Source organism: Panicum virgatum, chromosome 4K (assembly GCF_016808335.1).
Source record: "Panicum virgatum strain AP13 chromosome 4K, P.virgatum_v5, whole genome shotgun sequence".
Classification (NCBI taxonomy): domain Eukaryota; kingdom Viridiplantae; phylum Streptophyta; class Magnoliopsida; order Poales; family Poaceae; genus Panicum; species Panicum virgatum.
In genome coordinates, this window is record NC_053139.1 from 45,789,978 (window position 1) to 45,817,151 (window position 27,174).

General features: G+C 47.3%; 4 protein-coding genes and 1 long non-coding RNA gene across 7 annotated transcripts; 2 read left to right on the top strand and 3 right to left on the bottom strand.

The window, feature by feature from the left end:
• The first annotated feature begins 1,360 nt into the window (after window positions 1–1,360).
• On the top strand, window positions 1,361–9,830 carry LOC120704389 (serine protease Do-like HtrA). Of its 3 annotated transcripts, XR_005687541.1 has the most exons (12): window positions 1,362–1,950; window positions 2,851–2,976; window positions 3,047–3,195; window positions 3,463–3,735; window positions 3,842–3,963; window positions 4,501–4,618; window positions 4,694–4,786; window positions 4,892–4,975; window positions 5,331–5,418; window positions 5,760–5,817; window positions 6,043–6,293; window positions 9,067–9,830. XR_005687541.1 is itself a non-coding variant. In XM_039988758.1 (11 exons), exons 1-10 carry the CDS (start codon window positions 1,575–1,577, stop codon window positions 5,801–5,803), a joined length of 1,473 nt encoding a protein of 490 aa, XP_039844692.1. In that variant the 5' UTR covers window positions 1,377–1,574; the 3' UTR covers window positions 5,804–5,817; window positions 6,043–6,345. The 3 variants fall into 3 exon arrangements, 1 of the variants encoding a protein (XP_039844692.1); XM_039988758.1 differs by lacking the exon at window positions 9,067–9,830 and having other exon boundaries at window positions 1,377–1,950; window positions 6,043–6,345; XR_005687542.1 differs by lacking the exons at window positions 6,043–6,293; window positions 9,067–9,830 and having other exon boundaries at window positions 1,361–1,950; window positions 4,892–5,095; window positions 5,760–5,770.
• A 1,888-nt stretch (window positions 9,831–11,718) lies between these two features.
• Window positions 11,719–13,158, bottom strand: LOC120704390 (60S acidic ribosomal protein P3). The gene is made up of 2 exons (XM_039988759.1): window positions 12,860–13,158; window positions 11,719–12,139 (listed from the first exon to the last, which is right to left on the bottom strand). The coding sequence occupies exons 1-2, from the start codon at window positions 13,055–13,057 to the stop codon at window positions 11,975–11,977; spliced, it is 363 nt and encodes a 120-aa protein (XP_039844693.1). The 5' UTR covers window positions 13,058–13,158; the 3' UTR covers window positions 11,719–11,974.
• Window positions 13,159–13,957: 799 nt separating this feature from the next.
• Window positions 13,958–16,554, bottom strand: LOC120704391 (probable cation transporter HKT9). Its single transcript, XM_039988760.1, has 3 exons — window positions 15,156–16,554; window positions 14,785–15,051; window positions 13,958–14,661 (listed from the first exon to the last, which is right to left on the bottom strand). The coding sequence occupies exons 1-3, from the start codon at window positions 16,310–16,312 to the stop codon at window positions 14,469–14,471; spliced, it is 1,617 nt and encodes a 538-aa protein (XP_039844694.1). The 5' UTR covers window positions 16,313–16,554; the 3' UTR covers window positions 13,958–14,468.
• A 1,069-nt stretch (window positions 16,555–17,623) lies between these two features.
• LOC120704394 lies at window positions 17,624–24,789 on the top strand. The gene is made up of 2 exons (XR_005687543.1): window positions 17,624–17,944; window positions 24,296–24,789. It is a non-coding gene; the product is annotated as an uncharacterized LOC120704394 (long non-coding RNA).
• LOC120704393 (cation transporter HKT2-like) lies at window positions 23,856–26,053 on the bottom strand. Its single transcript, XM_039988761.1, has 3 exons — window positions 24,738–26,053; window positions 24,388–24,609; window positions 23,856–24,202 (listed from the first exon to the last, which is right to left on the bottom strand). The coding sequence occupies exons 1-3, from the start codon at window positions 25,898–25,900 to the stop codon at window positions 23,998–24,000; spliced, it is 1,590 nt and encodes a 529-aa protein (XP_039844695.1). The 5' UTR covers window positions 25,901–26,053; the 3' UTR covers window positions 23,856–23,997.
• Window positions 26,054–27,174: the final 1,121 nt, after the last annotated feature.

Below are 27,174 nucleotides of genomic sequence, written 5' to 3' on the forward strand. Positions count from 1 at the left end.
TACATCCCAGAGCTTCACAGCATCCTTCACATCCTCAATGGTACGATACTTTGCCCCTTGTATGACCTCATTCACTCTGTATTCAAACTCCGGACATCTAATATCTTGTACCACTGGATTACCAAAACCCTCTTTACGCCATTCACCTAGCACTGGGAAGCGCTCATCGTCCTCATCGTCCGATGAGTCCCCACATTGCTCTATTATTTGTGCATCCTGGTCTTCTTTCTCCATGTCCCCCACAATTCCAGGTATCCGCTCGCCTTCATCTGCTAAACCTTGTGGTTCTGGTTCTGGTTTTGGAGCTTGCATGTTCTCTTCTTCTTTATCCTCTTCCATATCTTCATTGCAGTCAGATGTTGTGTGTGTTGACCCTTCACCTAAATCACCGGTCTTCTGGTGAATCTGAATTACCATTGCGAGAGGCCACCCACTTTCAAGAGCTGCGTGCATGTAATATTGTCATTCTTCCGTACTACTTATATGCGTCAACTCCTAGAAATCCCCATTAGTTTCCCAGAAAGTCAAGGTACGAACCGTAAGCAAATGAGTCTTTGGATTCACATTGAACATCATGTGAAGACATTTCTGTATGGACTCAAAACTCCTCTATAGGGGTTTATCTAGACTGCACTGTCTTCTTTCCAATGCTGATAGATTTACTCCATAGGAATCATGAGTAATTCTATAGAAGTCACCGTAATGAACTTGAAATGTCATTTTGCTCGACATATCTGGCCATGCAAATACTTCATTTTAACTAATCTAATATCTACAAATATACTATGGCTTCAATTATAACCACTAATCCGAACCCTAAGTGCTTACAATAATAAAAAATATTAATCATAAAATTAAACATACAAAAAATCTGGAATGACAAAGTTGAGAAATATTGGTTACTTGCGGTTTGGATCCAAAATCCGGTAGGTCTTCGCCGATGGAATTACCTCCCTCACCCCTCCAATCTCCCTCTCTGGATCTCGTGGGCAGAAAATGAGGACGCAGAGGGAAGGGGCGGAGTTTTATATTGGGGGAGCCTGCCGCCCCCCTGCCGGGCGGCAGGCCCCCTGCCGCCCGGCAGGGGGCGACAGGCTCCCGCCAAAGACCTCTGCGCAAAAAAATATTTTTATTTATATATAAGTTCCTACTGCCCTCCTGCCGGGCGGTAGGCCCCTGCCGCCCCCTGCTGGGCGGTAGGGGTATAGAACTGTAAAATCTAAAATCAAAAATATATTTTTGTAATTGTTTTTTGAAAAATACAAAAATAAAAAAGACGCCATATCCGAGGGGGCGGGCATGGGCCGCGGCCCAGCAGCGGGCCGTCGCGGCGCGATATATAATATTCTTCGCGGCTCTCCACAATCTTCCTCCCCACAATTCCCCACCCTCACCCACCAGATCGATTCCACCGCGGTACCGTAGCGGCGGCGCGATCCGTACTCCAGGTCTTCCTGCCGACGAGAAAGCAGCGGGGATCTTCCTCCGGAGAGCGGTCAGTGGAACCCGACTCAAGGACGGTGACGAGGTCCCGGTCGAGGGCGGCTGGATCTGTCACCTCGCCCCAGCCAGAGATGGCGCCGACCGCCACGCAGGAGGAGGCGTCGGGGTCCCCATCGACGGCCAGCAAGAGGCTACGTCTCTCCTCTGCACCACGCCGTGGGCATCGTGGCTTCACTGGCGAGGTCACAGCTGATGGCGGCGCACAGGTGGTGACTTCAGCTTTAACTGTCGGAGTGGAAGAGGTGGAGGTCGTGCCGAGGTCAGTTGCTCCCGTGGCAAGTGACTCCATGGAGGCTACTGCCTTTGTACCCAACTCTCCCATCCGTATGCCGATTATGGTGGAGTATGATTCGAAAGGACGGCAACTCTCCGAACCATCGAGTTGGCCGGCCCCAGAGTTATCCAAAGCCTACCTAAAGGCGAACCAACAATACCTCGAGAAGTTAGGTTCGTTTTTCAGTCCCCCCGATTCCTCTGTGTACTGTGCATAGAAAAATGTTGGAACATTAACTGTTTAAAGTCCTAGGTAGCTTGAAAGTTCGGGTCATCATATAACATCCATAGTTCTTTATTTGTAGATCTCAGTTCATGTTAAATTGTTCCTTTCAAATGTGCCAATTAGTGCGTGCCATAATTCAGAAGTTCAAAATTCAAAAGGTTTTGCTTTAAAAATCTATGGAATAAACATGATTTGTTTGTACTTAATGTAGGAACGCACTAGCCACGTACTGATATTGCTTACAATTTTTGTAACTTATTCATGTATAGATTTCAGAAACATGCATGCCTTTCCTTGTCAACAGTATTGACCTTGTCCATATCATGAAATGTAACAACAATTTGGTAGCTAAGCTAGGAATCAGTGTATTGTTGACACCACATCAATAAGCATATATTGGATTACTGCTTTTCAATCATAGTACTAAGAATTTACAAGTAGGTTTGAACAATTTTGCAAACTTGGTTGGAGTTGAGTTGGATATCCTTGCGACAGCAAACAGTCACTGCAGGGTTCATCATGACAGGGATCTTTTGCTCACCAGCTTGTAGAAAATAGTTTAGTGCACCAGCTTGCAGCAGTTCAGTCACCAATTACACCACCAGCTCAAGGTTGATATTTGCAGCTGTAAAGAACCCCAAGTTCTCTGTCCAGGCCTACATATTACCCGTTACCTAATGGGTTACTGGTAACAGGCCTCCATATTGATCATTACCTATGTGTGAATTGGATGAACCGCAAGTTTTATTCATCGGCATAGGCTTACATATAGGACAAAAGAACAACCATTGGTGTTTAGGTAAACTTCGTCCTTTTTTCACCTTGGGTTTTTTCTTGTGCATGTACAGGTCAAATCTTGAAGCTTCCGACATTGGATGATGATACCTGTTTTGAGTCAATACCTATTCAAGAAAGTGCAGCAGACACAATCCTGAAAGCTTCAAAGTTTATTTTGGGGCTCTCTGCATATATTGGTACATAAGATTCTTGTATTTAGTTGTGCTACAGAATCTGTTGTTGTTTCCTATCACATGGCATATGCAGATGGTGTGTTACTAAGACAAAGCTCAGGAATTTTGATGGAGTGGAATGAGGACAAAGGAACCATTTTAACAACCGCGGAACTCTTTAGCTCAAAGTCTCCAAATGTGGATGTGTGGTTAGGTGGACAAGAATATGCTCGAGATGCTGAGGTAAGTTTTTCAAAATAAAAAATTAGTATCTTCTTTTAAAAGAGCAATTTATTTGTGTTACTTCTAAGCACAATTTGGTGCGCCATATTGAATAATAAAGAAATTTCAACCCAAAGTGAGAAATTTCTTATGGATAGCTAAAAAACAATATTTCTCTTTCCTTCTCTAAATGCTTTAGTTGTAAATTTAATAGATCATGTTGTGCATTTCTGGAAGGGTACGTTCTCAAAGAAGATAACATCATGTCTTTTTCAACTTTTGTTCTAGGTCCTTGTTCAGCTATTGCATATCGATGATATTGAAGTGCCGGGTGAAATGATTTATTTAGATGAGCAATATGAATTTGCTCTGATCAGTGTACCTATGGATCCACCAGAAACGTTACCCCATTTTTGCAATGAACTGATGTTTTCTGAGGACGTTTTCGTACTCGGAAGAGACAAGTGGGTTTTGCAGATAGGGAATGGCAAAGTGATGAACAAAGGTGCAGGCTCGTATATACGTCACCATTACATGTTCTTTGATGCTGATATCTCACCGGTACAATTCCTTTCTGTTTTGAGACTAAGTTATTTGGTTTCTTTTTTATTTTGATTTGCACGCCTACACATGCTGTTTTCTAATATTAACAACACAAATATTGTAGTGTGGTTTTGGAGGGGCAGTCATCAACTTGGAAGGAGATGTTATTGGACTGATAACCGGTTCCATGTCATTTATACCTTCTTCAACCATTCTCAAATGCTTGCATCTTTGGAGGACATTCAAGTATGTTTCTCTTTTGATTCTATTGTTCTATAATGTTGCCCATCCCTCTTTGAAGATAAGCCTTTTGTTAGTTCATGGTTTGTAAAAGGATTGTTGGTCCTGTGCTGTTTTAATGCCTTATACTACGGCCACTTTAACTGGTCATGTAGTTTTTAAATATTGGCTTGCAGAGCTTAGATTCTAAACATAAAAATATACTTATAATTATCTGTTCTCCTTATTTTACCAAAAGGTACCATGTCAGGTCATTGTCAACACTAAAGTTAGGATGAAACCGTGTTTTTGTCATCGCCATATTGACCAAACAAGCTCTAAAACCTTGTTGGAGGTCATTTAAACCAGTTTTTATAAGGTTTTGTTCTTGGATTGGGACTGAGTGCTTAAATCACAAGACACTTTGACCTTTGTAGGCTTTCAAGATCAAATTATCTGGTTTTGTGTTGTACACACTTCTGTTTGTAACTTTTGACTACTTGGTTGAAAATGTTTACTGCCGTTTGCCTACTTTGGTATCTAATAAATAATTATTTGGTATAGTTGTATACCTCGTATCCATCTTGGGATGAAGTTGCTTGGCATCAAATGTCTGAACCTTATGAGTAAAGAGAAGATATCTCGAAAGTATCATATTGATGCTGGTCTTATCGTCGTAGAGGTATTGATTGCCCATCCATAAGTATTTATTTTCATTGTTATGCGTAAGGAGTAATTTATTTACATTGAAGCGCAGGTGTCAGGAGGATCGAATGCCGAGAGTCATGGTATTAGGATTGGTGATATTATTCAAGCTGTGAACAGAGAACGCATTGCTACTGCAATTGAGGTATGTGTGCATTAAAGATTTGTTATGTTCCCTACAAATAGAAGTCATATTTCATGCATATTACCTTGCTTTGTGATGACGACATGTTACTTGTTGCTGTTTTAGTTGGAGAATATGTTGCTGGATACATGCAAGGGCTATTTGGAAAAGGGAGTTGGCTGTGGTTCCTACAAGGATGTAGTGTTAGTAGTAAGTCCTCTTTTAGAAACTTCCATGTCAAGATCTGAACTTGTAGACAATGTCAGTGTCCTAAATGACTTGCATTTGTGTGATCGGATGGAGTATTTTGATACGAGCACTTAGAAATCGGTAATACACATACCTTAACCATGATCTGGGCTATCAATCTCCTTTTAACTATTATTTGTATTACTGTTACTTTTCACTTTTATATCTGTGCTAGTGGATCAAGCTTTCATCTCTATCATACACCATTTTGCTTGTAACTTTGGCTCTGTGGTTGTTGTGTCTTTGGGATTGAAATAATCTTATTCCAGTTGGTTATCAGTCGCACTAAGAATTTTATTTTCTTTTATATTTGTAGCTTGACGTGTTCAACACCACCAAACGCCTCCCTGGCAGAATACAGTTAGCTGCAAAACTCTCTCATGGTGTTGAAATCATTGAAAGAGGTATACATCTCATTTCAACTCCAACCCGATCTCTAGCCCAGTAAGGAAAGAAAAAAAGGCCAATCTCTGTCAAAGCATTGTAGTTAGCCTTTTCTTTTTGGCTGACATTCCAGCACATGGCACTCTTGTGCAGTCAATCAATTGTTATGTGGGATTTGTTGAGTTTTTAGCTTGCAGTTCGAATTTCTGTATATCTTGGTTACGCTTTATTCTGAGAACAAGCGTGGTTGGGCTTCGGTTCAATGATTGGGATACAGATAGATTATACGTCTAACAAATAGTTCACTGTTTATCTGAAAATACGCATCCACCTCGATTCTAACAAATAGTTTACTGTTTAGGCAAATACGAAGTTTCTATGAAAAAAGGCTCTACCTCGATTTGACAAAGCTGGTCCAGGCAAGTTAATTTTCCTGCATTATTAACTGTTCCATCACATCTTTTTAGTGCTTTGCCGTCTTTTATGTATGTCAGTTGTCTCTGGCAATTTTTTTCTTACTTTGAGAACAGGTTTATCTTTTAAATGCATGGATTGAGTCAGATAAAATTTGACTCGCATGTTAGATGCATCTGTTGGGAAGTGATGAACTGATAATATTTTTACTCTGAGATCTCTTCAAACAGGCGATGATGAACTTGGTGAAAAATGAAGAAGGCTGCTTAGTAGTATCCTTGAAGACCTGCACTTGTCCATCTATGGGTGTCGCTATTTTGTTTGATAGTAGTCTCCTTGAAGACTTGCACTTCTCCATCTATGGGTGTAGTACATACAATGGATGAATGGCACTTTCTTCCCTCCGAAAAGATGTTAGGGCTCTCTTAATCGAAGATTTGTCATCAAATCCTATAAGCTACGGTTGGACTCTCTGGGCTAGGTAATGTATTATCTTGAAAAAGCAACTTCCATGGGGCTTCTTTTTATCTAAATCTCGCATTACCATTTTTATCTGGTTAAACAGCCGCAGCATTCTTATTGTTAACTGTCGCACCCCCCCCCCCCCCCCCCCCCCCCCCCCCCGTTTTATATATCTTTGAACTATTTGCCCATGCTTTGTAAGTGTTTGCCGGGAAAAAGTACTTTCGAGGTGTTTCCTCAATCATTTCTTAAAATTTTGCCACAACATTTTTGAACTTAAACACTAACATTCCTTTAAAAATATAGCATTTTGTTCTTAAATAACTCAAATAATTTTTGGTTGATTCAGCAGTAGTTGAACAGCTTGCTGATTGAACATTTTCTTCGAAACAATAGAGTAAAAACTTCATTATTCTGATGTGTTTGTCTTCACACCCCACCATAATGACTGTGTAGTCAGCTGATACCATGGCACACATTTTTGACAAAGCAAAGCAAGAAGGTTTTCTGGAAGGAGTGGTACTTCACCTAGTTCAGGGTGGATAACACATCCGCAGTATGCTGAAGACAGTCATTATGGTGGGGTGTGAAGAACCCAAACACATCAGAATAATGAAGTTTTTACTCTATTGTTTCTAATGGATGTCGGGACTTAAGATAAATTATCACAAAAGTGAAGTGGTGGCTGGTAGTGGATAGCAAACATGTTGAACTGCAAAGTTGGGGGGCTGCTAATGACTTACTTAGGGGTCCCAATCTGTGATAAGAACATTGGGATAAAAGACTTCAAGACAATATCCCAAAAAATGAGAAAGAATCTTCAACCTTGGAAAAGTAAACACCTGTCCTATGGGGGGAGATTAGTTCTGACCAATTCCGCCTTAAGTACTCTACCAACCTACCTAATGGGGATGTTCCATCTCTTTGAGGGGACCCACTAGGAGATGGATTCCATAAGATCTAATTTCTTTTGGGGTGACTCAGATCAGAAAAAAAATGTCATATGGTGAAATGGGAAAATCTTGGCATCATCAATACCAGGATCATGAATGAAGCTCTGCTAGCAAAGTGGATTTGGAGAATTTTCAGGGACAACCCTGATGATGCATGTTGTACTTTGCTTAAAGCTAAATACCACAGTTCTAAACCTTTTGCTGAGCTCAAGTAAAAGAAGGGTTCTCAATTCTGCAAAGGGGTTCTAAAGGTCAGACAAAAAGCCAAATGGGGTATGACTTTTCAATGATGGGAGGAAGGTACTTTTATGGGAAGATACCTGACTCTTTGGACATTCCCCTGAAACTAGCTTTTCCCACAATGTACATCTTCAGTAAAAGAAAAATGAGACCCTATTTAGTTTCCAAAAAATTTCCTATAGTACCTGTCATATCGAATCTTTGGACACATGCATGGAGCATTAAATACAGTTGAAAAAAATAACTAATTACATAGTCTAACTGATTACCACGAGATGAATCTTTTAAGTCTAATTAATCTATGATAGGACATTATTTGTCAAGTAACAACGAAATGTGCTAACTTTTTCACCAACTAAACACACCTTGAAAGCAGTTTGCTGTTTTATCAAGAGGGGGCCTGGGATCTAGATCTGTGTAGACCTTTAGATGAATCAGAAAATCAGGAATGGTCTGGCCTTATGGAACTTCTAGCTGAAGTTCATCTACATAGCTTCCCTGACCAAGTGAATTGGGTGTATGAGAAGTCTAGCCAAGTGAATGCAGAGATTGTGGGGATCCAGATTACCCATAAAACTTAAGATTTTTATGTGGTTAGCCGGACAAGACATATTACAAACAGGGATTGCCCTAAAGCAGAAAAAATGGGAGGGGGATCACAGATGACACATCTTCCATGCAGGACATCTTGAGAATGTTGACCACATCTTCTTTAACTGCCATATGACACGTTTCACCTTGTTCTCTCTTAAGGAAGCTTTGGGGTGGGATAGGACTCCAACCTCCATGCAGGAGTTCCTGGGGTTTTGGCTTCCTCTTAACTCTACCCATCACAAATTCAAACTCTTTTGTTTTTCCATTGTCTTTTGGGTCATGATGCAAGTGGGTTGGTATTGGTTGACCCAAAAACTAACCAATGCTACCCACTTAATAATATTTGAGTTTTGGGTTAGATTGACCCAATACAAATCTCAAACCAGTGGCACTAGTGTACCCGATAATTACACCAAAAGGGATAGTTGTTGCTACTTCCCGATGAATGCTGCAGCTGAACACCTAAGGTAAACATGCTTCCAAATGATTTGTCATTTGTACCAGAGAGAGAGAGAGAGAGAGAGAGAGAGAGAGAGAGAGAGAGATGGCATCAATCTGGAAACGAGGCGGGCCTGCGGCTCTGGTAGCGTGCTGCTCTAGTAGCCTCGATGGATGGGTCCGCCTGCTGCTCTGGTAGCCTCGATGGATGGGTCAGCGGTGGTTGCGCCGGCGGTGAAGGCTGCTGCTGCGCCGCCGCTGCACGTTGGAAGATGTTGCGCCCCCGCCGCGAGTTGGGAGATCCCAGCGTGCTGCGCCGCCGCCACGATTCGGGTTACCCAAATGACCCGAAGCATTCAGTACTAATTGACACCAAATAATTTTATGTCAGTCTAATGGTATTTACACTGAAAATTTTATTTTGGGTATTGGGTTGCTGGGTTGGCCCAGAGAAATCTGCATCCTGACTTTTGGATGTTATGGACGTGCAGAAACAAGATGGCGATTGATGGAGTATATGTGCGATATCCAACTGACATCATTTTCAAAATTCTACACTGTTTGCAGAGATGGCGTTCTCTCTTAGGGAATGAGGATCGAGAACGACTTGACGCTCAGATGGAGGCGATTCAAAAGTGGGTGAAAGCTTTTGCTGATAACAAGAGTAACGAGGCTGAAGATGGGTGGACTTTGGACTAGGGCCCTTAGGGCATCTCCAAGAGTTTGCCATAATTTACTTGGTATATCTTGTGTTTTGCCAACTTCTAAAAAGATATGCCAAGTAAAAAAAGAGTTTATCTCCAACAGTTTGGCATAATTCACTTGCAAAATCCAAATCTAACTTACATCAGGAACCCTGAGAGAAACAAAATTATATTTGTGCCCTTTCCACCTCTTGAAACTTAAATCAGGAACTCTTCTCTGTTATTTATTTCTTTTTTCATTCTCCCACCTGACTAGAAACCACGATGCCAACCGCGTGCCGCGCGCGTATATTTACGTGTTGGAGGCTGGTTTTTTCCAAGTTGCTAAAAATTGTAAAGTCTTTTGCCAAACTGTTGTTGGAGTATTTTTAACGTTTTTGCCAAAAATCAAAGATGACAACTCGATTTGCCAAACTGCTGGAGATGCTCTTAGCACCCCTTGGCGGTTGGCTCTTCTCTAGTAGGGTCTTTTTCTTTCTAGTCTGAGGGAGTTTTTCATCATTTTTCCTGTGGCGTTTTGCCTGTTGGACTCCTCTTGTTCGCTGGTTTCCCCAGCTGGGTTGACGTTGGTCTGTACTAAACCTATTTTGCTTTAACATTAATTTTAAAAACAATTTGAAACCTTTTCTTATCGTCAGGAAATTATTCGTGTCTCTAGAAATTTGATGAATTTTTGGAGGCACAGTTTAAGGGGAAATGCCACCATATTGCTAAAGGTTTCGCGTTCACAGGGAATTGTTCATGTCTTTACCATCGAGTTTGAGTTCATCTACTTCCTTTCTGTCTGGACCCGGTCCATCCGATGCCAACAGTCCCCGTCGTAATGATTTTGTGTTTTGGCAACCAGGCTATGGATCCACAGAGTCCTACCGGGATCTGCTCCAATGCTGCATTGCAAGAACAGATATGCTTCTTCGACACAATGGAACGGCAGATATGGTTGGGAAACACGCTGCTGCTCGTGAGTGCAACAATGGCTGTAGTCTCTGGCCGTCATCCCGAGTGCGGCAAGCCAAGGAACTTCATTGCCTGAATGAAAATGTTATCCACGCCTGAAAGCCGAATTCCTCTCTTTTTCTTTACCGCTTTACGCCCCATGGATCTTCAGAGTTCAGAAGGCATGCTGCATTGATGCCTACAGATGAGCGTTGTGCAAGAGCAGTGATCTAAGGCGAAGAGCAACATTGCTTGCATACAGACATTGCGTTGGGACAACTGGAAGAGATCGTGCTGCCAAAGGCAGTGGATCGTGCTGCCAATTGCTTTGGAAGTCCAAGCATGGCGGCTCTGCATACATTCAGGTTGGGAAGGCAAGCATCTTGATGCCTAGCACAAAGAGAACGTTCCGTGGAACACTGGGAAGCTGTTGCAACAACAGGGCGAGGAGTTGGGGGTTGGACGTCAGTTCTTCAACTTCATGCGCCCATTCGGGTGCAAGGCATGATCAAGGATCGGATTCAGAAACTCAGAAAGAAAAAAAGAAAAGCATTCACCACCATCAGACCTCCTGAAATTCTAGATCATGTGCGATGGATCAATCAGGGGAATTGGGAGAAATGGCACCGAGCGTACATGCGGTGCGGGGCAACCGGACCTACTTCCTCTCCCAGTTGCCCTTCAGTCTTCACTGCCGTACCATACCCTAACAGATTCACTCTTCATGCTGCATCCAGCTTAATTTCCCCTTCTCGGCTAGCTGCTCCAGCTACACTGTGTTGTGGGATATTTCACAGTGACCGCAGTCACTCCAAGGCCGTGTTTAGTTACCCTTGAAATTCCAAAAAATTTCCAGCGCTACAGTAATTTCGAACGTTTGATCACTAATTAGAAGTCTTAAGTGTGGATAACTGACCAAACCCATTCCATAACCCCCTGTCCTAATTAGGCTATGATTAGGCAACGTCGTGCTACAGTAAATAATCTCTAATAATGGATTAATTAGACTCGTTAAATTCGTCTCGCGATTTAGAACCCATCCGTGTAAAAAGTTTTATAAATAGATTTCATTTAGTACTTCTAAATGACAAGATTCCATTTCCAAAAATTTTGGAAAATGGAACTAAACACAGCCCAAATTCCTTCTCCTGCTGACAAATTGCATCTTCATGGGCAAGCCCCAACTGATGATAATGAGACACTCCTTCCAAGGAAGCCTGATCTGTGCTATTGCTGCGATGCCAAAGCCATCCACCGATTCAGAAACTCACAAATGAACAATTTAACAGCAGTTATGAACAATTTAACAACAATTTAACTCGCCAAGCATGGTTTTAACTGACAATGGTGGCGTCCATTACTCGATCTTGTAAGTAGGTGTCAATTGTTTCTCTCCCTCCAACACCTCTGTTACACGCAGTTATGTCTGAGAAGGATAATCAGTTCGGAGCAAAAACAAAAATAAAAAACAGCATATCCATTTTGATCAGGATCACTTCTATGGTAATGCCAAGGACAACCAGGCCTAGATGATACTCAAGCTGGTAGCCCAGTCTGGACAATCAGGTAAAACTGTGGAAACCCACACAAACATCATATGCTTCAGTTTCACAGCAATGAAAATTATGAACAATAGAAATCACAAGAACAAGAGCACAGCAAGATATTTAATTCTAAACAACATAGCCAAATCCTCACAAGAACTGGGAACTCCGGGATCACTTGTAACAATTTAACAGAGTTTTCAGGTTCACAAGCCACTGGCTTGTGTAGACAGGACAGCAAAATTAAGTACCATAATAGGACCAAACCACCACTTATGGGAGCTAAATAATCTAGTCGAACAGGGAGAAACCCATGTCATCGTCACTCTCTTCCTTCTCCTCTTCCTTCTTCTCCTCCTTGGGGGCCTCAGCCGCACCACCACCTGAGGCAGCAGCGCCACCAACTGCAGCACCTCCACTGATCATCGCACCGCCACCGACAGCACCAACAATCACCTGCATTATTAGATTCAAACGACCATCAGGATACAAAAATAATGGCAAACATTGTAGCACTAGGCCTCAAGGGTAGGACTCAGGGAAACATCATGCCCAGTCTTGGAGATATAAAATTATCACTAATATTACAAAGTTGAATGGTCTAATTTTCTAGATGATCAAGTGACAGGTTAATGACAAATAAGCAGAAGACAAGCGATGCTGCTTGCAAATTAAAGCAGAAGACAGCCTTTCTAAACATTGTACAAGAACAAAACACAAGACCTTTATTACCATTCAAACTGTTTTAATTCTAAAGTAAGCTGATCAGCACATAATTTTCTGGTGAACACATGACACTAGTAGATAAAGAACTGTCCCAACTCCCAACTCCTATATACAGGGATCAGGAAGAAAGTCACTTGTTATGACATAATTACGACATGAAAACAGAACTTCAATGCCTCTGCAGAGAACAAACACGCTTATTCTCCACCAACGCGAAAACTAAACAGAGAGCAACAAATCTAGCTAGACAGGGACTATACGCAGCTATTACACAAACAATCCCGTTCGAAACCTACTATTCATGTAACGCGACGAGAGACGGCGATACACCCGCACCGTAAAAAGTCCAGATGACCAGATCCTAAACTACCAAAACAATTCGAATCAATATTCTACTAGAGAGTTGGATCCGGGCGGGGGGGTAGGGTGGGCTGAGTCGCGAGGCCAGACCTGGAAGACGGCGGAGCTGGGAGAGACCATGGAGAAGGAGGACTGGACGCCGGCCGCGGAGTCGGCCGCGGAGGCGGCGGCGACGAGGCGGCGCTGCAGCTCGTAGGGGGTGGCGGCGGAGGCCTCGATCTCGCCGGAGTGCTGCTTGGCCGTCCACTCGCCGCCGGTGTTGCGGCACACGAAGGTGTACACGCCCATGCCCGTGGGTCGCGGGTCGTCTGCGCGCGCGGCGGCGGCGGAGGAGGCAGGGGGAGGCGGAGGCTTTGGGAGGCTGGTGGGGAGGAGAAACCCTAGCCGGGTGGCGGGCTTATGTAGTGGTCTCGTGGGCCCGTGCTGGAGCGGGAAGAGCCCGTCAGGCTCGGTCGCCGCATGGGTGGGCCGCAACGAGGACTAACGGGCCTTAGGCTGTTTGACACTTGGCCCAACACTATAATAATAAGGAAACGGCACAAGAAGGACACAAAGCGTGCAAAACCTCTCTCTTCCGCAAGCCAGAAAGTCGTATGTCTTCCACCTTCTCTACCGTTCAATCATCTTCCTCGTCCGAACCTCTCTCCATAATCTTCCCCCTCTCGCTCGCCCGCGCCGCGCTGTCGGCGGAGGGGTGGGAGGCCTCTGGACATAGGGGGGGGGGGTCGTTAGGCGAATGGCGGTGGGCGGGCGGCGAGGCGGCGGACCGCCGCCTGCTAGGGTGGTTGTTGCCACGATTGGGCCAGATCCTGAGGCGGGGGAGTAGTGTTGGAGAGGTTAGGGAGGGTGGGGACGGCACCAGTGAGACGGAGGGCGGCGACGCGCGGTGAATGGATGGCGTGACAGCGAGATAGCCATCTGCCGGGGAGGAGGATGAGGGTTGAGGGGCGGGGGCGGAGGATGGCGGCGGTGGGCCTATTGGGCATTAGGGCAAGTACATTGCTACACGTCTGCAAAGTCCATATATGATTATTTTTAATTAGGTGGCGGAGAGAGAACAAGGTGGCCGTTTCGTGAGGCAACCACCTCATAGGCTAAAATTTAGGATTATGAGACTACTTTCTCACCATTGTACGAGTTGTTGTTGCCATGCAACTCATAATATTTTCTTTTTCTATGCATAAATTATGGAATTATAAGTTTACTATGAGACAACTTATAAGACAACATATTATATGTATTGCTTTTTACATATGATGTGGCAATGCATGAGACCGCCTATTAAACTAACCAATATACTTGCCCTAGACAATTAGCTTAATCACCTTTGGAAGATAGATAGGGACCCGACAAAGCGTCCACTTCCAAAAAAAAAGGCACAAAGCGTGCACAAATTTATTCTACTCCTTATCATCTACTAGTATAATTTTATTTTATACAAAACAAAAAATAATATATCTAACATGTACTCTACAAAAACTTGGAAGCATCTATGAAAACTTGATCTGAACCTTTTTCCCTATTTATCATTGTTTTGCTCACTTTTGACTTCTGAATGTCGCATTATCATCCCTTTGCGTCCATGGATTTTCCAAGAATTTTGGCACGCATGTGTAGCTAGGACTGATTGATGCCTTGCAGCTGGAGTTCCAAATTCGATCCCCGGATAACTCACCCACACTCAGGGCACCGGCTTTGGTCAGCTCCTGCGATGCTTTTTGTCGAAACCCTTGAGCCTCCCGTAGAGCATGAGGAGAACGAGGAGCAGCTTCCCCTGGTCGCTCCACCACCCGGAGAAGCTGTACGGCTTGTCATGGCAGGCGCTCGCCTCCTCCTGCCGCAGCAGCCTCGAGCAGCTGTAGCCAGTGGACAGCCCCAAGTTCCCGTAGGCACTGCATCCAGAAAAAACCACATCTCAGTGCCAAAGAAACCATGGAAATGATAGGAATCGAAGAGCAGTTTCAGAAGCTTCTGATCACTGATGGAATTTGTGATCGATCGGCGACATGCCTCACCTGAGCACCTCGAAGATCACGTTGAACGTGGAGAAGTTGAGAGGGTCGCCCGAGAGCGACCGCCTCTCGGTGACGCAGACGAGCATCGTCACCGCAGCGACGCAGGCTAGTGGTGTCAGGAACATGCTGTTCAATGACAGTGATCTTCTCTTCTTTGCCGCCCCATGCTTGTTGGGTTCCGGTTCTCCGCCGCCGCCGCCGTCGCCGGCCACTGCGCTGCCGCCGCCGTCGTGTACGGAGAAGAATGTCGCCGTAGCCGGGATGCACCTGAAAAGTGTGCGCAAAAGAATTGTCACCGATCGGTTGCCGTGTCTGCCTGAACACAAGATCGTATCGTAGTCGTGTACGGATGGAGAAGGAGCGAGACATACATCATGGCGAGGAACAGCACGAGCACCGCCGGCGCGACGATCGAGCAGTCGACGGAGTTCTCCCCGGCCTGCCGCGCGTTCACCGCCATGAACAGCGCGTTGGTGATCTTCTCGCCGGAGGTGAGCCCGTCGAACACCGCGGAATCCCAGTTCAGGCAGCAGAGGAGCGCCACCGCCGCGGCGGCCACAGCGACGACCGTGACGGCGAGGGACGCCGCCTGCAACCCAGGCAGCAGCAGGTAGCCGAACCCCGCCGCCGCGGCGTCCTCCGCCATGGACTTGAGCCCTTCGGACCCACGCCGCCTACCGGCGAACGCCCTCTCTAGCCCTCTCGTGGCCCATACCACCAGCCTGAGGAACACCGGGAGCAGCGTGTTGCCGGCGAGGATCTGGCCGGTGAGCAGGAGCAGGAGGCCCCTGTTCGCCGCGAACACCGCCATGCTCTCGTTGGTCGGGAGCAGCCCGCCGTTGGTGAAGGACGACACGGTGGCCGACGCCGAGAAGAGCGCGGCGTTGATGCCCTTCCTCGCCAGCACATCCCGCGCGCTCGGCACGGTGGCGACGTACACGAACACCAGCAGAGAGCCGACGGCGAGGATCGTGGCCATGTAGACCGAGAGCACAACCGCTAAGCTTGCGAGGCAGCTCTCCTCGCGATCGTCGTCGGAGCTCGCAGACGACGACGGAGCAGGCGGATTCGCCTCTTCGAGGTTCGGCTCGTCGCAAAAGGTGACGGCCGCCGACGATCTTACCCTGCTGCTGCTGCCATGGCCATGATCAGGATCGTGCCGTCTTCGCTTGCGCGACTCGAGGAGGAGCCCGAGCAAGGAGACGAACATCTCGCTGCCCAAGAGCATGAGGAGGGTGAGGACGACGATGTGGGAGCTGTAGAGGTCCTCCATCTTGACGGTGGCTAGTCCGGTGACCGTGGCGGCCGACGTCGACATGAAGAACAAGTCGACGCACCGAGGGCGGTACCCGGGGCTGCTTGGCTCGAGGAGCACCCGGGCAAGGAAGCCGAGCAGATCAATGGCGAGGAAGTAGGACAGGTGAAGCAGAAGCGGGCTGAGGTGGAAGGCGACGAGCCGGCAGACGGACACCGACGAACTGACGACGTGTGCGGCAGAGCTGACCAGGACATGCACTCTGATTGGCATCGGAGGCGTGGAGACGGAGAGGGCACAATCAGCAGCAGTTCAGCACTGCCTGATGATCTATATAGCTCTCTGAACTTTGATGTCTTTGTCTTGGTTCAGAGGGGAACTACAGGTACCATGGAAATTGCAATCTACTAGTACAAGTGACAAGTGATCTATCAACAATGGGTTTGTGTATATATATACAACTTTGACGACAGAGTAACAAAGCAGTGATCATCATTTGGAAATGCAACTGTTTCAGTCAGCACATTGATTGGCTAAAGAGATTAGTGGTGTGGAGGAGTACATGTGTGTGTGCAAGTGCAAGCTTAACATGGCTGCTCGATGCAGCTTTCAGAAGTTAATGGCATGCCTGCAGAGCATGCTGTGAGCGAGATGCTTGCTGAACACGCGCGAAACCAGGTGCAGAGAAGGCTTGGGAAAATCGTCAAGAGCCTTCTGCTGTTGTGCATGCGTGGCAGATCTCTGCCCAACCGCCTGCCATGGCGCCGAGGGCAGCTACGGCCGGAACAGGCAAGTGTAAAGGGCAGGAGGCCTCACCTGCCTGACACTGTTGGTGCAGGATGCAGGCGAACCCCAGCCACCAGTAACTGAAAGCTGCCCCGCGCTTGCGATAGCGAGGCTGCTGGAAAGATGCCGCCGGATCATCTCCATGGACGCGAAGAACAAGCTGGGGTTCGATCGATCGATTTCGGTGCCTCCAATTGGTACCGGATGGAGGCACGCGAGGTAGATCCTCTGCATTTGGCATCAGATCGGGCGGCGTGCCCTTTGCCTTTGAAGCCGTCCTGCGTCGATCGCGACCTCCGAAAGCGATCGCGGCCGCTGCGGTGGACGGATAGCTCGACAGGTAGCTTCGGAGCACGCTCGGATCAGATTCATGGCCAGGAAGGAACTGAGGGGGTTGGGAGTTGCTGCCTGCGCCATGCCGTCGACGCCATGCGCAGGCAGGGGGCACCCGTGGACACGAATCCTCCCTGGGTTCCTTGCCAACCATGGCAGGCACGACGCGTCGCCATTGCGGGCAAGTTACAGCTCGCATCTCGACCCGACGGCGGCTGCTACCTGCTATCCACGGACTGGGTGAACATGCGACCAACACGATCAGTAGCTAGGCCATGAACACGAAGAAAAAAAACATGATTGAAAAAAAAATCATAAAAAAAATGAGTGGCCGGACAGGGGGCTCGAAACTGGGCTGACACTGGGCTTCGCATCCCCACAAATTCAGCCCACTAATAATTTGAGACCAATCCAAGACGGCCCATTACGAATTTGAGACCAGTCCAGCCGGCCCATGGATTCTTCTTCGCCCTTCCTCTCTCGCACTGCTCCGCACCTAATCCGGCGCCTCCCGACGACTCCGGCGAGCCTCCGCCTCGTCGGTGCCCGGCTTCCCGGCAGCCCGGTGCGAAGCGACCGCTCCTTCGTAGGCCACCGCGTGGTGGAGGATCGTGGGGCGGTGACGTGGGTGGCGGTAATGGCAGGGGCGCAGGCGGTGGCCGCGGCGGCGGCCCCGGCCCCGGCCCCGGCCGCCTAGGATAAGCAGGCGGACCGGCCCCGAAGGCAGGGTGGGGCTGTGGAGGCTGGCCCAGATACCAGGCGGCTGCCGGCGCAGACAAGGCCAAGGTAAATTCTGCCGCCGCAGTTAAAATATTTGGGCACAATTAAGCTCATCTCAATTCCCATTCTCTGATGGCTGATGCTAATTGGTGTGTGTGTGTGTGTGTGTGTGTGTGTGTGTGTGTGTGTGTGTGTGTGTGTGTGCTGATTCACAAGTACTACGGGCTGTGTGCCTGAAACCATCTAAGTATACAGGCTTTCAGGGTCGTATTCGCATGATAGCTTACTAAGGTTATACACGAGCAGACCATGTGAACTCACGTTTCATGTCGTGCTTGCATGTTTGTTTATTCACTTTAGTATGAGCAACATTCGGGCCTACGTGCAACTCTAAGTGCAGCTGTGTTAGTTGTCAGATTTGGGTGGATGAGTCTCTCAGTATCATGTGATGGCCACCTATGCATGAGATGATTGGTACTGTCAGTTATAGTCTGCGCGCATCATATCTTTGCTAGTATTTATCATTGTTCTGCATGACGAATACAAATCCATTTTGCTCAAGCCGCCTATGTGCTCCCTTCTGTTTTTTTTTCTGCCGGGATTTGAAATGGTCACTGGCAAGTCTTGGGCCTTTTACTGACTTTCAGTTTGAGTTTTGGACTGCTGTGTGGCAGTTCAGTCTTATAGTGGTAACCGGTATTCCTTGATTCCTGACAAACAGCGGGTGTTCGAATGTTAAGGTGATGTACTGTCTTTAGCTTTAGGGTTGGGTAAACATCTGTATGGAGGGAACTAGAAGACAATGACTATTTTATCATGAATCATGAGTAGCAACTAGCTAAACGAACTAATAAACTGGTGTGGATTTTTTTTTGAAGAATTTGCGGGAGCTCCGCTTTGTCATTTAAGTAGAAGGAGAAGAACCAAGTTCAGAGTGCTTACACTGGCGAGATTACAAAAATTAAGTTCTCAAACTCTAGAAAATAGAAATTAAACATTAAAGGATGAAATCTCAGGTCGCCCACAGGCCAAAGCCCTGCAACGCATCTCCGCTTTAATTTCCTGCAACACCTCCCCTGGCGTCAATAATTTTTGTTCAAAAACCTTCCTGTTTCTCGCTTTCCAAATGTTCCACGCAGCGTAGATCATCAGAGCTGCCTTTAGTTGTCGAGCTTTTTTTGACAGCATTGCCAAATCCTTCTCCCACCAATCCATTATTTCCAGACCTGGAGCCGGCTTCTTTATGATACCCTGTGTCCAATCATCCATTTTTTCCCAAACTTGCTGAGCAAAAGTGCAGTGCAAGATCAGGTGGGATGCCGACTCTTGTTCCTGATTGCAGAGGGTGCAAATTGGATTGCACGGCCAATTCCGTGCCAGTAGCTTATCTGCTGTTAGGATCTTGCATTGGATTAGAAGCCACCCAAAGAATCGATGCTTCCCTTCAACTTCTGCTTGCCAGATGCTGCCCCCTTTGAAAGCACTATACGATCCATGAAATTGCACATTGTAGGACTTTGCAGTATAAATCCCGTCAGCCGTCCATTTCCAATTGATTTGGTCCTGCTCATCTGATAGCTGCACTTCCTGGACTAGGTCCCATAATTCCACAAAACTTGCCATCTCTTCTACTGTTTGCATTCTCCAAAGGCCTCTTGTCCAATTCTGGTTTTGAAGTTCTTCCTTTACTGATTTGTTTTTCCTCCAAGCCCACTTAAACAGCTCAGGAAATCGATCCCTTGGCGCCTGCCGAAACAGCCAAGAAGATTGCCAGAAGCTAGCCTTCTCTCCGTTGCCCAAAGTTACCACTGTGCTTGTTCTAAATAGCTGCCGGTCAATGTCATCAACTGGTGTGTAGGAAAGGTAGGATGCATATAATGCGGTCGATGTATTGCAATGAGCCTCTTGGGCGGTATATATAGGAGTACAAGACTTGGAGGGCAAGGCATCTCCCCTAGAGATAAGGAAGGCTATCACGGGATTACATCAATCCTAAACTACCATATCTGGAGTTGCCTAATATACTCTAACATCCCCCTGCAGTCGTAGCGGTAGCAACACGAACGGTCAGACTGGAGAACAATGGAAACATATCCCCCCTGCAGTCGGAACGTCGGTGCGAAAGCTTTGACTGGAGACTCATGCAGATGATAGCCCTTTAGTGCCGTAGTAGCCGAGGTCGAGGTGGACGTGGTCGAAGCCGTGGAGGGGGCGCGGGTCGAAGCGTCGTCGAGGTGCTAGAGTACGCAAACTCAGCAGCTTCTTGCCGAAGACAGCAGCAGGACGGTGCGGCGGATGACGATGGTAGACGGCGCGGTTTGCGACTTAGGTCACGCTCAGGACAGGGGTGGCGACGGCGCAGGTTGCAGCAAGTGTCGCACTCGGATCAGGGGTGGCGACGACGTCTTCCTTCAGGAAAATCGGCGGCGATGTCCGCGCGAGAACGGCTGGAGGCGCGGAGGCGGATCGAGCGCCTGCTTGACGAAGACCGGTGGCGAGTGGCGCCACCGCCTGAAAAGGTGGCGACACCGGTAGGGTGGCTTGATCATGAACGTCGTCACTGCAGCCTAGAGGGCGCAACAACAACCTCGTCCTTCGGGAGGGTCGACGATGGATCGAAGACGAACGGCAGGGCGACGCAAACCGATCTTAGATCGGAAAAAGAGAAAATCAGCAGCAGCATCAAGACGAACCTGCGGGTACAATCTCGGGTGCACCAAGTAATGCCCCCCCTCCCAAACCTTATCCTCATCCGCCTGTTGGCCAGAGGACAAAGGAAGGGGCAAAAACAGAGGGGGCGAGACCCGAGCGGCCTCTGCTCTAGCTGCGGGGTGGACCGGCGGCCCCCGGGCCGCCCTCGCAGCCGCATCGTCGCGCACAAGGCGGCGGCGGAAGCGGCGCTGAGGACGAAGGGGACGCAGGCTTGACTGCGCTGAGGAGAGCCGGCGATGGAAGGCGGGAGGGGCGAAGCCCCTGGGCGCTGCGGCCCGGCGGCGACGTCGATCGGCGGTGCGGTGGCCCGCCGGCCCCGATGGCGCAGTGGCCTGGCGTCCCCGCGGTGGTCCTCCGTAGCCACGCACTCGCGCTCATGGCAGCGGTGCGGCGGCGCTGGTAGGAGTCGGGGCGCCTGGCCTGATGCGCGGGAGGGGCGGGCGGATCCGGATGCGGAGCCGAGAGGGAGGACGACGCGGAGGCATGCAGGCCCAGTGGCGCCCCCATGGCGATGTGGTACCCGACAGGGACGTCGAGCGGCACCGTCATGGGGCGGCCAGGGAAGAGGTAGGTCCTTCTGCTGTGCTTGACGACGACGACGGCGGCGCGGATCAGAGGGATCCGCGGCGCATCCTAGGAGGGCGCTGCCCCCGGCGGAGGTCAATCTCGATCTCCCCGGGGGGGCGCGGGTGCAGCGGAAGCGGCGACGCGGCTAGGGTTAGGATCTCGTAACCTAGGCGTCTGATGCCATGTAGGAAAGGTAGGATGCATATAATGCGGTCGATGTATTGCAATGAGCCCCTTGGGCGGTATATATAGGAGTACAAGACTTGGAGGGCAAGACACCTCCCCTAGAGATAAGGAAGGCTATCACGGGATTACATCAATCCTAAACTACCATATCTGGAGTTGCCTAATATACTCTAACATGGTGGTTCGGTGCCGACCCATGGGCGATCAGGAGTTGTCCATTGGAACCATAACCATCTCAAGCGAAGAGCCCTGCTGAACAGATCAAGATCAAGAATCCCGAGACCACCAAACTTTTTTGGCCTCATAGTTTTTGCCCACTTCACCAGACAATGGCCACCATTAGCCTCAGCTTCACCTTTCCAAAGAAAATTCCTTCTCGGCTTGTCTATTCTTTTGATCGCCCACTTTGGCAGTTTGAATACTGTCAAGAAGTAAGTTGGCAAAGAGGATAACACTGTGTTGATCAACCTCAACCTTCCTGCCCTATTTAACAGTTTTCCTTTCCAAGATGCCAATTTGCCGCCGACCTTATCAATCAAGGGCTGGATATCAACACGTCTGATGGCTCTGACATGCAAAGGTAAACCCAAGTATTTGCAAGGGAAAGTCTTGATTGGACATTGAAAAGCCTCCATGATGTGCTGCAAATTGAGTCCTTCACATCTGATTGGGTATACCTCGCTTTTTTCAGTATTGGTGATCAGCCCAGACACCCTTCCAAAAGCATCCAAAATATTTTTTACCACCTGCACCTCCTCTCCAACTGGATTCAAAAAAAATTGCAGCATCATCAGCGAAGAGACTAATTCTGAGTCTGGCAATCCTGTTGCATATAGGTGAAAGCAACCCTTGTTCAGTTGCTTTGTTGAACATGAGCTGCAGAGGTTCCATTGCAAGGATAAACATCATTGGTGATAAGGGATCTCCCTGTCGGAGTCCTGTTTTGTGCTGGAACCACTTTCCTCTCACTCCATTCAAAAGTACAGTCGAAGATGACTTGCCAAGCAAAGTCGAAACCCAAGCTCTCCATCTTGCCCTAAATCCCAGCTGCTGGAGTACCTCTAGCAGAAAATCCCATCTCAGCATATCAAAAGCTTTGGCTATGTCCAATTTGAGAAACAAAGTTGGCTTGCCTGTTCTGTGTAGTTGCTTGATGAGGTTCTGTGTGTATAAGAAGTTATCATGAATACTTCTTTTTTTAATGAAAGCACTTTGCGCCTGAGATACCATATTATCCAATTCAGCCGATAGTCTAACTGCCGTCAGCTTGGAAATAATTTTGGTGATGCTGTGCGACAAGCTGATGGGTCTAAAATCCCCAACAGAGGTAGCTCCTTCCTTTTTTGGCAAGAGAACAATATGTGCACTATTGAGCAAATTGAAATGCTGATCGTGCCGGCAGAAGAAGTAGTTGACAGCTGCTAATACATCCCCTTTAATCACATTCCAACTCGCTTTGTAAAAACTTCCAATGAAGCCATCCGGACCAGGTGCCTTTTCCGGAGCAATTTCCTGAATGACAGCATTCACTTCTTCCTCCGTGAACTCGTCCTCAAGATGTTGCAGATCAATTCTGTGGAGCCGAATCAGGTCTCAATCCACTGTGACTTCCCTGCTCTGCTGCATGCCAATTCTGCTATTGAAGTGTTGGAATACACAGTTTGCCTTTTCATCATGCGTAGTCAAGAGCCCGTTAGGAGTCTGCAAATGCCTTATGAAATTTTTTCGATGCCTTCCATTCGCATGCAGATAGAACAGCTTACTATTTGCTTCACTTGCGTGGATGCTAACCAACCTAGAATGTTGTCTTGCCCTGAGCTTTTCAACTGCCATGAGCCCCAGAAAGCGCGCCTTTAGGTCCCTTCTCAAAAGAACTTCAGAAGCACTCAACTGTCTGTGCTCTTGTACAACATCCAAGATTGCAATCAATTGCCTGGCTGCACAGAGAAGTGTGATTGCCTCACTGCCTGGAGGAAGGAATATGGTGTAGCCAGTGTGACGTTGAACTGGCCAAGCTGAGCCCATAACAGAAGGTATTGCCCTGAGCCTCCGATTGAAAGCTCAAGGCAACCCTTTGGCCACTGCTGATCCATGGATTTAGCATACATTGGCAGTAGAAACTAGACAAGTGGGCGCAGTAAGGTCAATCACTAACAATTCTTATTTCATGCCTAAACACGAGGATCATCTAGACTTATTGTTTACTGTGCATTATTGATACCCGTGATGGTAACTGATAAGGTCACTCTCAGTGGGAGTTTCATAGACACAGATATCTAGATTGGGAACTAGGTAACCGTGCCAGATGAATTTCATGGTGATGAAACTCTCCTCACATCCCATGAAACTCCAACCTTCTCTCTCCTTGCCACGTCAGCAAAATTGATGATATTTAATGCCATAAAACTCTCCATGAAACCCCCACTGAGGCTGGCCTAATGTAACACAAAATAGACTTGCTAAAAGGAAAAGAATTCTGCATTGCAGTTGTGGAACATTCAAGGGCACACACATTTTCTTTTGTGCAACATGTTCCAACTTGAAACCTCCTATTCAAAAAAAAATGAACCTGAACTTTCAGGAAACACAGTGATGATAGATACACTAAATCTGATATGCTTGCCTTTGCAAACAATCTTTTCAGCATTGTGATTTCACTCTAACTTCCAGGCTTTGCCTGTGCCCGTGCTGAAGGCCTTGAGCCTTCCATAGAGCATGATTAAGACAATAAGCATCTTCCCTTCGTCGCTCCACCATCCAGAGAAGCTGTATGGCTGGTCATGGCATGTGCTCTCTGGGTGCAGCTGTTGCAGCCTCGAACAACTGTAACCAGTGGACAATCCTACGTTGCCATATGCACTGCATAGATAAAATATTTCCCTTATTCAGAACATCATAAGTACTTTATCTTCGAAACCTTTCCTAAGTAAAGGTATTGTGTGTGATGTGCAGGTCTTACAACAGAGCTGATTGTACAGCCTTTTATGCAAGGATACTAGCAGGATAATGGAGGAACATTGATCACATGAGAAGGGACTACATACCTGATGACCTCAAATATCATGTTGAACATGGAGAAGTTGAGTGGATCATTTCTGAGCCTTCTCCTCTCAGTGATGCAGGCAACTATGACAAAGATGATATTACACCCGAGCTGCGAAAATACTAAGTTCAACAACAACGATTCATGTTTGGGTACCACTTTCTCATCCTCGGTTTTACCATCTCCATTTGGTGGTGCAAACGTTGTTAATGGTGGCATATACCTGAAAACAGCAAGTAACTTTTCAGACACGTATCATATACCTGAAAACAGCATGTAACTTTTCAGACACATATCATCAGGTTCTAAAGCAAGGTGTACTAGTATGATAGAGTAGTGCCAAGAACTAACATCATGGCGATGAATAGTACTAGAACGGCAGGGGAGATGCTCGAGCAGTCAATGGAATTCTCCCCTGAATGCCTCGTGTTCACTGCTGTGAACAATGCGTTGATAATCTTCTGGTAAGAGCTGAGGCCATCGAACAATGGATTATTCCAGTCGATGGCACAGAACAGAGTGACAGCCGCTGCCAAAAGGCCAACAACCGTCGAGGAGAGAAAGGCTGTTGGCAACTTCGGAAGCAGATAAGAATACTGCAGTTTCTTGGGGGCCCTGATCATGAGCTTCAGCCTTTCTAGCTTGGTCACTCTCCCCAGGAACCATACCAGCAGCCTCAGGAAGAGAGGGAACAGCAAGTTGCCTGCAAGAATCTGGCCGGTGAGGAGAAGCAGGAGGCCTGTGTTCTTGGTGAAGACGGCCATGTTCTCGTTAGTTGGAATAAGCCCTCCATTGGCAAAGGATGAGACAGTGATCGACACCGAGAAGAGAGCAACATTGATACCTTTCTTGTTCAGTACTGCTCTTGCATTTGTCACACGGTTTATGTATAAGAAAACTAGCAGAAAGCCAATGACATGGATAGCAGCAAGGTAGCCAAACACTACAAATCCTAAGTATCTTACGCTCCTACTATTCTGAAGATCACTGCTACTCAAACTTGGAGCTTCTCTCATTGCTTCTTCAAGCTGCAACTCTTCACCAACAACATCGGTGGCGCTTGCAACCTCTACTGTACTGAGCTCAACAGCAATAATCTTGTTGCTTGTGGGATCAATTGGCTTGGATTGGTGGTTGGGCCTAAGCATGAGACCTAAGAAAGAGAGAAAGACTTCACCCCCTGCAAACATCAGCAGAGTCAGGACCACGATCTGAGAACTCGAGAGATCCTCCATTGTCACTGTACTGAGGCCAGAAACGGTCAGTGCAGATGATGACAGGTACAGCATGTCGATGTACCGAGGGCTGAAGGCAGGGTTGCTCGGTTTCAGGGATATCAACAGGACCGAACCGAGCATGGCAATGGCAAGGAAGTAAGCCAGTTCGATGAAGAATGGGTGAACATGTGTTCCGACGAATCGGCAGACAAAAAAGAAGGTATCACGGACGTATGTAGCTAGGCAGATGAAGCTACGTATCTTGCTCTCGATGAACTCATGGTTGAAGCCCTTCATCTGATCTGATCTTTTGTGCTATACCTATACTACTATCTGTGTGTGGGAGACAAATACATGCGTCTCTTGACAAGATCGTGCTGTCAGGCATGCTATTTATAAGGTGCAATGGTTCGTTGGCTTTATTAATATTGACGGAGAATCTGATTTCAACATAAAAAAACTCAATCATTGAGCATGGAGTTGAATGGAACCAAGTGGTTTTGTATTCGTACAAATTAAGGAGGGCAATCATGCAGTTGACCAATAGAAACACATTAGCCGAACATGTCACCTCACCGGCTCCTCCATTGGTTACATGGCACATTTGATTATTAATACCCATCAACAATTAAATGTGATAGATTGTCTATGAAATCGTGCAATGAAACTGTGCACTGAGGGAGGTTGTTTCATTCCAATGTTAAGCTGACATGGCACTCTCGGCAATTCTATCATCATGCTGTGCAGTGAGATTGGCCAAGTCTTATGTATATGAGCATTAAACAAGCCTGATCATTGCACAAGCATCCATCATTAGCGTTATTAACAATCCGTTAGGGTGAGAGTACATGGTTTTTTGTACGAGTTGTCCTGGTGCTCTCGTTGTACAGATGTTAGTTGGATGCATGTGCAACGGTAGTCGGTACAGGAGTCCGTATGCCCAATCAGTATGGGGACTGCGGCGATTATTTGTCTCCGTGTCACGTGAGGAAGGTCGTACCCGGGCGGGGGTGTGGACGTGTGGTGGACTAGTGGTATCGGTCGCTCACGGTCGGGGTAGACGACGCGATGGCCCAGCTAGTACGGACTCCGGCGACTGCCATATTTGAATTTTGATTGACACGGAGGTAGTCTCGTCACGAGATGCGCAATGGAAAATGACGTAATGACACAGTATTGTTGCGCGGGGGCTTGGTGGGGGGGCGGACCCAAGGAGGTTGACGACGGGCAGGTCCCCATGTCTCTCTCACGGTTTCCAAACCGGACGGTTCCACGCAGTCGGATCCGCATCCAGCGGCGCTCACGTCTCCATCCGGCGGCCCGGGTCCTTGCTCCCGCCGCGGGCAATACGCGTCGCGAGCTTCATTTGCTTTGTCACATATTTAGTTTTACTCGGCATATAATATAGTACCATACTACATACGTACAAGGAACAAGTGTCGCTCATATTTCCCTTATATATATATCGCGCTTTATTGTGGGCCGGAGTATTGTATTGTATTGGGGCCTTGGGGGTTACGCGGATGATCTGATGCTGACTGAAAGGACGGACGAGATTTGATGAGCGAGCG

Bases quoted from the DNA above. Each gene is read 5' to 3' on its own strand.
- LOC120704389 (XM_039988758.1), top strand. From the start codon at position 1,575: ATGGCGCCGACCGCCACGCAGGAGGAGGCGTCGGGGTCCCCATCGACG. The intron at 3,196-3,462 runs GTAAGTTTTTCA...CTTTTGTTCTAG, and splicing joins AATATGCTCGAGATGCTGAG to GTCCTTGTTCAGCTATTGCA. The intron at 4,976-5,330 runs GTAAGTCCTCTT...TTATATTTGTAG, and splicing joins ACAAGGATGTAGTGTTAGTA to CTTGACGTGTTCAACACCAC.
- LOC120704390 (XM_039988759.1), bottom strand. From the start codon at position 13,057: ATGGGCGTGTACACCTTCGTGTGCCGCAACACCGGCGGCGAGTGGACG. The intron at 12,140-12,859 runs GTCTGGCCTCGC...CTAATAATGCAG, and splicing joins CCAGCTCCGCCGTCTTCCAG to GTGATTGTTGGTGCTGTCGG.
- LOC120704393 (XM_039988761.1), bottom strand. From the start codon at position 25,900: ATGAAGGGCTTCAACCATGAGTTCATCGAGAGCAAGATACGTAGCTTC. The intron at 24,610-24,737 runs GTTAGTTCTTGG...TGCTGTTTTCAG, and splicing joins GTACTATTCATCGCCATGAT to GTATATGCCACCATTAACAA. The intron at 24,203-24,387 runs GTATGTAGTCCC...TTATCTATGCAG, and splicing joins ATGATATTTGAGGTCATCAG to TGCATATGGCAACGTAGGAT.
- LOC120704391 (XM_039988760.1), bottom strand. From the start codon at position 16,312: ATGCCAATCAGAGTGCATGTCCTGGTCAGCTCTGCCGCACACGTCGTC. The intron at 15,052-15,155 runs GTATGTCTCGCT...CACACTTTTCAG, and splicing joins GTGCTGTTCCTCGCCATGAT to GTGCATCCCGGCTACGGCGA. The intron at 14,662-14,784 runs GTGAGGCATGTC...TTCTGGATGCAG, and splicing joins GTGATCTTCGAGGTGCTCAG to TGCCTACGGGAACTTGGGGC.